The 10,642-nt window shown below is 29.4% G+C and overlaps 1 protein-coding gene across 8 annotated transcripts; it reads right to left on the bottom strand.

Annotated features, from left to right (window-relative positions):
- On the bottom strand, positions 1–4,301 carry LOC112680979. Of its 8 annotated transcripts, none has more exons than XR_003148362.1 (5): positions 4,215–4,301; positions 3,676–3,959; positions 3,217–3,437; positions 763–914; positions 1–48 (listed from the first exon to the last, which is right to left on the bottom strand). XR_003148362.1 is itself a non-coding variant. In XM_025551243.1 (4 exons), the coding sequence occupies exons 2-4, from the start codon at positions 3,365–3,367 to the stop codon at positions 19–21; spliced, it is 351 nt and encodes a 116-aa protein (XP_025407028.1). In that variant the 5' UTR covers positions 3,368–3,959; positions 4,215–4,301; the 3' UTR covers positions 1–18. The 8 variants fall into 8 exon arrangements, 4 of the variants coding, with proteins under 4 accessions (XP_025407028.1, XP_025407029.1, XP_025407027.1 ...); XR_003148361.1 differs by having other exon boundaries at positions 3,217–3,820; positions 3,897–3,959; XR_003148363.1 differs by having other exon boundaries at positions 3,217–3,816; positions 3,897–3,959.
- Between the last annotated feature and the right edge of the window lie 6,341 nt (positions 4,302–10,642).

The following is a 10,642-nucleotide window of genomic DNA, read 5'->3' as shown; positions in this document are numbered from 1 at the left end:
CCCATCAGGAAGATCAGGTTATCTGGAGGCGACGGTGCTTAACTTGAGCTGCGTATGTGGGTCACACCAAAAAATGGATAAATTCTATATTAGAAAACTATAAACTATATAATACGTATTATGCAAAAAATTATTAATAAATTATTTAATAAGATATGACATAAACAGAATTAACAAAATCATTAATTATCTCAAAAACATTTTGGCAAACATCGTGTGACCCACATAAGGGTCTCATGGCAGTCAACCTGTTAACAGTAAGTTTCTAGAATTACATGGAATTTAGTTTCCAAAAAACGTTATAATTAAATTGTTTTTATTTATTTACAAAACATCGCTTCTGATTCTATGTAAAGAATATTTTTGATTTTTTAATTATTTCTGCTTAACAATTTTCAATATTTCAAGTAGAAATAATTAAGTGTAGAAAGAAACCCGGGCCCGGGGGTATATTTTAAGGTATATCTTAATTTTTTCGGCAGTGTTCATTAATTGTGTTTAATTTTTAATAATTTGTAGTCCCTAATTTCCGGGCCCTCTTTAAAATTCTGGGTCCGGGGTGATCATCCCTTTCTTCCCTTCCTGTCTGGCCTAACCAGTTGCGGAAACAACCTAATATCTCCACGGCTAGTAACGGCGTAACCGCGGTCTGTGTCACTAGTGTAGGACGAATGTCACCAAATTACTCCCCCAGTAAAGAAAATACTTATATGTTTTTGACCTTAAGTTTTGAACATTAAACACCTTGGGCTGCATACGTACGGTATGTTGCCGATGAGCTTGATCGCGGGTTTCAGTCGATCCATTTAAAAACCCATGTCTGCCTTGGTGGATCCAGAGCAATATTCTTTTTTCCCGCCGGTCGAGAACAAATAACGTATGATCCGTCACAGTGGAGCGACAGCGGAAGACACCTGGTGTCAAAAAAAGTACAAAAAAAATTAAAAATACAAGTTGTAGATACCTATTATCTTTTCCTTTTTAATTTTCTTGATACTCGTACATTTAATGAATAAATTTGTTTCAAAATTTTCAGATTTAAAATGAGTTACTGACAAAGCCGTATATTATACGCAGTTCATGAAGGCTCAAGAATAGTATCAAATAGTATTTAAAATCTATTTTTTTTTTTTTTTAATTGTGACATAAAGAAATAAAATATAACTATAAAAAAAATGAATGGATAATTCATGTTATTTCAAAAATTATATTTTTTTAAGTAAGCATTTTTTAAGTGCATCGTTTTAGATATTTAGGGCATTTTTTTGAACTTTTTAAGACATATTTTGTCAATTTTAAGTACATAAATACATTATTTAGAGCATGAACTTACGAACCTTGGTTATGATAAACGAAATCCTCCGGTGTGTACCCGGCTTTAGTATTATTAAGTAAATTTAGATGGTCCCCATGATACAGCGTGCAACGCTCGAACACGAAAACAAAATAAGAAAAATACATTATTTATTACCGATTGGAACATAATCGGAGTTGTCAAATATTATTATACCTACTGTATAAATGCTGATTGGGTGGTCTGATAATCATAATAATTAGGGGCGGGCTGATCATAGATCCAATACTTGTCAGCCGATATTGGTGGTATCGGAAATACATATCGGTATCGATTTATTTTCAAAACCGATATTTGAACCGATACAGTAAAACAAAAAAAAAGAACCACCAGCATAAAATACATTGATATCAATAATAACAATATATATAATAAATATAATAAATATAATAAATCACTAAATATCGATAGTACTGTGATGGACCCATAGAGTAATAATACTATTACTGGGTGGGCCACCACCACAGTGCTCCCTCATCTATGTGACGCTGTTGGTAATTATGTTCCGGTACCGTGCCTTACTTTTATTTCATTTACAAATAAAACTGATTACTTATTAAAATAATGTAATGCTAATATTATGTTATATCGGTTTTATCAGTTTGTGGTATCGGATTTATTTTAGAATCGGTTCATGGTTTTTGCTAAAAAAGTTGATTTTTTATAATATATTAAAAATCTACTTATTTTTCTTGTGATTATTATATCGGGTATCAGTAAAAAATGATTCAATCCATCCTTAATAATAATTAAAAATAAAATGCACACTAAAAATCATTTTTTAATAGAGTTTAACCCTTCTGATAGTCTAAGGCCTTTAGTATCGACTATATGACTAAAAAATATATGACTTTTACCTAATTTTTACCTAATATTTTTAGTATATGACTTTTACCTAATTGACATTTAGAAAATTTTAATTTTAAATTATACACTTAGAATATATTAAGGGGTCTCTACACCAACTAATTTTTTAATAAAAATAACAAATTCTAAATTTAAGTGTATTCAGAAATACGTAACCCAACATTAGTTTTAAAAAGGAATTTAAATTGTTCAATACCTACTTATATAGTTGATGCACCGGTCGGAATACATTTTTAATTATAGTTGTCGATATTATTTTACAAATTATTACAAAACTTAAAAATTTACAATATTTTAAGCAATAATTATTAAATAATCAAAAATATTCTTTACATTGTATCAGAAGCGATGTTTTGGAAATTAATAAATAATTTTTATTATAACGTTTTTAGGACGAGAACCCAGTTGGTAAAAAACCTCGATTAAGGTGGGAAGATATGATAAAAAAAGACGTTGGCACTGAATGGAAAACCGGATTGAAAAGCACGAGCTTTGGATAGAGAAGGCTGGAGAATTGGATGGGTGACGGAATGGTCTTAATGGCCGACAAACCCCAAAGAAGAAGATAACGTTTTTTTAAAACTGAATTTCATGTAATCTTAGTAACGTACTGTTAAAAGTAAAATTGTGTTTCGAGGGTGAAAATTACACTTTTTATTTGTGTATATAACCGTGTTAATAAGCTAATATTACATTAAACAAATAATGTTATAGTATAATAATTTCTTTATTTTATTGGAGATAATCCTACAACAATTTACGCGGAAGAGGGCTATGTTATCAAAATTCATGAATTCTTTATTATTATTTTTTTTTTATAAAATTAATTATTAACATTTTATTTAAATAAATATTAATAAAATTAAAATATCAATAAAATTATTACACAAATATTTCGCGAACTCATGATAAAAACATTGGCCTATCTATACTTTATTATAACTGTACATCGTTTCTGCCCAATCAATTATTGTGTTAAATCGTTAATTACTTACTACTACTATGTCTGGAAGTCGAATCCCATATCCTCATAAAAACAGAAAATGATCCGCTGCCAAGACGTATACACTCTCGTCGGACCCATTTGATATTGAATCTTTGACTCATTTGAATTTCAATTGAAAATGATCGAAGACGCCCAGTCATCCGACGAATACACGGATTTATTTGGTGCAGTTATTCCTATTGTTAAACGTGATACCTACTACTTCGACACCTAAACCCGAATCGAACAAGAAAACATTGGTGACTAAAATGAAGAAAAAAACCGAAGAAAGATGTAGTATTAAGTAATTCAATAAAAAAAAAAAAAAACGTTATACGTCATATTATAATATTATGTTGTCGTACGTCAACCGATATAAGTAATATAAGTACAATCGCATGAGCTGCAGAGCGACTGGTGACATCCCGTCTAATGTCTACGGGTGCGAGTCACCTCATCGTATACGTACCGAAAAAAAACGAGTTATTTAAAAGCAAAATCGTTCGATAACCATCGACGACCAGGAATTCCCAATAAAGGCCAATTTAATTTCTATTCTCGCCGGTACTGGCATTCGTTGTTGGCGAACTCGCGATTATCGGGGTTTTTCCTAACTAGCGAGCTAAATTAGTTTTGTTGATTTGACTAAATTCTGTGTAACATTTTATATGACAAAATAAAATTACTTACGATTTCGTTGATACTTATAATTAATTAATTAATCCTATGAGATTCCTGGGGAGCAAATGTCATCTAGAACAAAGTTATTTATTTATTTATTTTTTTTTTTTTTTATGATAGAATTATTATTAAAAAAATAATAAAATTAAGTCAATAATAATAATATGTATTATATAATATATAATAATATGATTTTGTACTACAATAATTATAATAATAAAATAATAGTAATGATGTTATTATTAAGACAGGAAAGCAAACGAAAGCACTTATAATGTATAATTTATTTTAATGAAGTAAAAAATGGCAGAAAAATATAATAATTACACAAAGAGGTAAAAGCCACCAAGACGGCTAAAAGCAAACAAGCGTCGCGACGCGTCGTTGGTGTTCGCGATACATCGCTGCACGGTGGTTTGTATAATAAAGTTAGCTTCCATATATTTCAATTTTTAAAATATGATTAAATGTTACACTAATATAATATACTACCTGTATATACCGATTAGTTGATTTGGTTGATAAAATATCTGCTAGATATAAAATTGAATCGTCTTATAGTGAAAAACATTGGTTTTTACCCAACTGCATGGCTACAAATAAAACCATGCGCAACTTATTTCATTTTACTTTAAACTGCGATTACAAGAATATATCAAATTTTAAAATTGTTCACCTTATATCAATACATACAATAGAATACATAAAAAAACGATGATTACTATAACAACATATTTGAATTCATTTTTTTTATTAATTTCAAAAATTAGAAAATTTAGTTTTTATATACATACTTCAATTACAAATAATTCTTTAACTATAAAAATCCAAAAAATTACAAATGCGAATTATAATTCTCATAAAATATAAGTATTAAATAATTTATATTAATAATTATTATTTGCCGATTTCTACCCTTTTATTTACCAATCACAATTAATTGAATTATCACTTTTCACTTGGTTGTAATAGCATAGAAATTCATAATTTGAGCAAACTCGAAATATCTCCCGTACATTTTTTTTAAAAAGGTTACTCGAATTACATCCTATTTGAAAATGTTCCATTAATCAAATCAATATAATAAGCTATTAATTTATACGATACATTTTTAAATTTATAATACAAAATAGGTAGAAGGATAGGTACATATATTGTCTAATATACATAATACATAATAATACTCGTACATAATACTTAAATAACATTATTTTATGTGTATACGAGTAAATATTTATTGATCAAATTTAATCAATGTATATTACAAATGAGTAATATGTCTAATATAAATGTACAGTAATAGAATACCTAAATAGTTAATATTAATAACTAAAGACTGTAAACATGTATGCAGTGCTCGAAATGGGAAAAATTAAGTAGGAAAGTTTAGTCCAACAATTTGAAAACTGCGTTCCATGTGCGCAATTATTTGACACAGACCCGTGGGGGGCTTCCTCCCTCTTCCCCTCTCCACCAACCTTAAATATATTCTGAATACCACTTTTCAGCTAAAAAAATATTTAAATTCCAAATATAATATATTTTGATAGCAATACCAACATCCTATATGTTACAATAGAAAATAAAAATAAACAATAATTAACATAGGTAATTGTTGGCGATCAGGCAGTCTCATGAATCGAATGATAAAATCATATATTTGGTTTTTGTTTTTATCTATTTTTATTCTTTAGTGTAGGCCACGGCCTAACCACAGGGTAGCGTCACACTATTGCGGTTTCGTTCGTAAATATCATCACATGTGTATTTATGGAACGTGACACACTTGGGCGTTTCCATCACGTTCTACCACTAGCCGCCGCACAACGTCGTTGTGTGTCGCGATTTGACGGCAGCGCCGTTAGAACTATTTTCGACCGCTCAAAATAAAAACCCATGGTTTTCAATCACATGCACCACACTACAGCGGTAGCAACGTGCGTTTTCTGTATAAAATATTAACAATTTATTCAAAATGAGTTTTTTCGACACTGAACTTTTTATTGTGGAAGTCGAAAAAGAAGAGTGCCTTTAGAAAATGAATTCCAAAGAGTATATGGTGGACCGCTATGTTAAAGCAAAAGCTTGGGCCAAAATTGCTTCAAACATGTATGACGAATGGGAAAGTTATAACAAAGAAGAACAAGAACTTAAGAGTAAGTTTAAAATTTTTATATATTTATTTTTTTATTTTTTATATAGGTACGTATATTAGGTATTACTATGTATTATCCATGTAATGACAGTATTCAAATATATAATATTAAATAAATTAATATACTTGAAATTTATTTACTAAATGTATTAGTTAACTTATAAACGAGGTAGGTAAATATCAGTGTCGTAGCCAGAGGGGGGGCACTGGGGGGCAGGGCCCCCCCCCGAAATCCTTTTTTTTTTTTTTGGTGGTCAAAGACCCATAGTACATCGCACAGAAATTTTTTAATTTATATAATTCAAGATTAATCTATGATAACGAATAACAATAAGTTATTAATTTTATAATTTGTATAATTATATTCATAAAATTTGTAAAATAGTAAAGATAAGCACAGACTTCAGCTAAGAAATACAAGTGCGTTCCATTTTTGTTGTGAACACGGTTATGGTTTGATAGTATCATATTATTATATTATAATGTTTTATTGTTTTGTGCTCAAGTGCCAAGTGGTATATAGTTAATGGGGACATGGTATATTATTATTTTATTATTAATTTGTTACTGTTACTACTTTATTATAATATATTAAAGAATAATTTGTTATTTTTAATAATATTTACATTTTTTTAACCCATTTGTTAAATAATATTATAAAATAAAGAAATATTTTGTTAAGATTATAATCATTTAAATTTGTTTAACTGCTCCATCATAATATCCTTTAGTCTTAACTATCCTATTTGTAATTTGTATTAGGTCAGCTATAACTTGTTTTCTATTATATGTTTAATAAAAGTTAAAAGTTATGATCTTGTATTCTTGTTAGTAAATAGTAAAAATATTTGAATGAAAAATGAAATGTGATTACAACATTTACAACACATATTCATAATATTGATAAAATTATATTAATATAGCTATATTAATTAATACATTATTCTATCAATATATGTTTAAACATAATATTTTAATATAGGGTGACCATATGTAAAAAAAAAAAAATACAGGACATATATATATATATATATATATATTTATTAATTTTTAATTGTGAAAAAACACAATTTTTAATAACACTGTATAACATTAAATTCATGTACTTTACTTTTTTATAAAACTTCTTAATTCATTTTGATGACGATTGTTCAGACATGTTTTCACTATTTGATCTTTCATATTTTTCTGAAGAAGTAATTAGCTTTAATAATTATGGATTTTCTTAAAGAAATATATGAAATTCTGTACAAGAAACATTTTTTAAAATGTTGTTTTACGATCATTATCGATCTAATTGTGTCCACGAGAAATCGACTTTTCTCATCTGTCCATAAAACATTTGTAATTTAAAATACTCTTTCTACCGACGCGTTAGTTCCGGGAATAGCCATTGAATGCTCTAAAATAACCGTAAAATATTTAATTGGAATGTAATTTTTTTCTAGAATTTTAAATATTTCACAACACCTATCTTCGGCTTTTAAACCATTACTAGTTTTTAAAATTAACCTTCATTACATTTATCACATGATTAAATTCGTCAAAAAGTTCATCTTCATCGAATTTCAATGTTGGATTATTCTTAATAATATATTTCAAACTCTCTTAAATGTCAATCCAAATTGGAAAATCTAGTACTTGAATCCAACGAAAAACTTTTAGTGGTTCAAATTGATATCCCCATTTTTCCAAAATGGTCATTTCGATAACCCAGATAAGTTCCGACAACTCGTAAACATTCTTCTCATACTGATAAATTCAAACAATCACAAGATTATAATTATAATCATTATTCATTACTTTCGTAAGTTTCGTTTTCAAATTAATTTCGTTTGATCAAAAAAACAGGACAAAAAGTGTCCTGAAAGAAGTTTGTCAGGACAATAGGACACAATACTGAAATAAAGGACAATCCTGTAAAAAACAGGACGTATGGTCACCCTATTTTAATACTTTGTTATTTTTTAATTTTTAAAAATATTATTAAAGAAATAATAATACTTTGTTAATAACAAATAATATAATAAGAATATAATAATGTGTTAAATATATGGGTACCATAGTTGTTAGCATATAATGGTAGTCATAAAAATAATAGGTCTGTAGTTAACACTTTATAAGCAAAGGGGCCATAAAGTAATAGGTGATGATTAGGTGTTCTAGCATTGCAAAAAGTGAGAAAAAAATTAAGTGCCCCCCCCCCTCCAAAACAATTTTCTGGCTACGGCACTGGTAAATATAATAAGGATTTTTTTTTTTACAAATTAAAGTTAATTACTATCAATTATAATGGAAATCGAACTTACTTTTGATCTTCTTCAGAAGTAAGAATACTTCTGATGAAGGATAAACTTAAATAAAAATCGAACTTACTTGTGATATTACAATATATTATAATCACTACGCACAACCCACGTGGACAACGAAAATTGTACAACTGAGAGCGTTAAACCGCGTTTAGTGTGACACGAATTTACCGCGCGGTAGTTTTAACGCGGTAGCTACCGTGCGGTGCAATCACGATAGTGTGACGCGACCTTTAGGCCTTCTACACACGGAGCTATTAAAAAAAACTAAATTGTTTTGTGATTGAAATTACTAATCGGTTACTAACGCATTGGTGACTCAGACCCATACACGAGGCTACTCATAACATACAACATACTACTATTATAGAAGAAATCAAAAAAATAGAAGGTGTTGGGTTCATCCATACTTCGAAAAAAATTTTCATCACCGATTATTCATTACTGCAAAAGAATTGAACTTTTCCGATACTAAATTTTTATGTTTTTATCGGATGTCAAAAGAAATTTACTTATATTTGGTGAACCTGATTTCCTCTGCCATAAACAAGCGAGATACAAATATGAGAGAGCGCGTGAATGTCTTCCTACTTCACTCCAAGCTTTTTCTGTTTTATCCTTTCTGGAATATCCCGAGAGCGTGAAGTTATATAGAACGGGATATTTTTCTACTTCTTCCACCAACTTTGAGTTAATTTTTTGTTCGTTCATTTTTACACAAATAACAAATTTTTGCAATAGGTAAAACATAAAAAGCTTCGTTGAGCACCAATATATTAAAGTGAGAAAACTCAAAAGTGACTCGACAGTTGAATCACTCGAACTTATCACTAACGCGTTAGTAACTGGTTTGTAACTATTAGCGCCGTCTATTATGTTCCATTGAATAACATTGGTAGTGACTCTACGGGGGTTAGTTAGTGATTAGCGTCAGTATTTAGTTTCAAATGAGTAGCTCCGTGTGTAGAAGGCCTTAGAAGATTAGTCTAAGGTCGTGGTGAGGGTATTTATTTTTTTCCAAAATTACGATATCGTCGATCGATCAATATTAATAACAAACCGTACAATGTATAAAGTATAATACACCAAATTCACAGACATTAATATTTATATTTTTCCAGAAATGACTACGTTGTCCCTTATCATAACCACCATATAATCTTTAATTATAAAAATAGTTTTAATATTATAAATCGTAAAATTAATTTTCCAATTGACGTAAATTGAAATTCATATAAAAATTATTTTGGACATCAATTAGGATGAATGTGGCGTCCCCCCGTTCCGGTAAAAAAATATAGTTGGGGTACGCAAAAAAAAAAATAGTAGAGGAGCTCCGTCCCCCTGCGCACCCCTCACATTCGAACACTGCATGTAGGTAAAATTAAGATACCTATATTTATTCTATATACATATTACCTTTGTATTTAGTTAATCAGAAATTAAATGAATTATTGTTTTCTCGGCTTAAACGTAAATACTAATATTTTTACATAATTTAATTATGATATTTGATTTGTATTTAATTGATGAATTAAGTTATTAATAAAATGTATTTAATTTTTTGTTGCTTTTTTCACTTTTTTAATTTCTATTGTAGAAGATTATATTAAAATATCAATTCTGTCAATTGTGTCAGTTTATATAGATTTTAATACTTCTAAAAATGTATAAATATTTGGAAATCGACACGAAATAAGAATTTAATTTGCTATTTTAATTTCACCAGCATTGGTTGATTTTTGTGAATTAGCAGTCATTGCAGCCCACATACTTGGTGGAAAAGTAGAGTTTTCACCAATTTAGTTTTCTGTTAAATAATTGGCAAATTTAGCGATTTTATCGTAATTTGGTTTAAGTTAACTAAGATCTACAGCAAATACTTAACCACCTACAGTATAAAGTATCAGTGGTGCACGCAGGGGGGGTTAAGGGGTTGTAAATCGATATATATATAAGTCGACCAGCACGGTTGTAATCCACTACCAGAGCGAGTATCCAGTATTCGGGAATGGCTGTTGCCATCCACAAAAAGAGTTTACCGAGGCTACTGGGCTCTGTAAACTTTTATCATCGATCAAAATGCAATACGCGGACCTAAGCCAAACATCTTTTTAAATCCTAGCGTCGTCGGTACAAAACAAAGACGGCCCATTTCACTGAACATTCGCGAAATATTCAATAAGAGTCAGTAAGCGTTGGCAGACATTGTTGTTTCAGCTCACTTGAGAGCCTATACGCAGTTCAAGTTAAGCACCGTCGCCTCCAGATAACCTGATCTTCCTGATGGG

The sequence above is a fragment of the Sipha flava genome, unplaced genomic scaffold, assembly GCF_003268045.1.
Source record: "Sipha flava isolate LNK unplaced genomic scaffold, YSA_version1 18313_pilon_pilon, whole genome shotgun sequence".
Lineage (NCBI taxonomy): Eukaryota > Metazoa > Arthropoda > Insecta > Hemiptera > Aphididae > Sipha > Sipha flava.
Note: the sequence above shows the minus strand (reverse complement) of the source record. Positions and strands in the feature narration are given on the sequence as shown.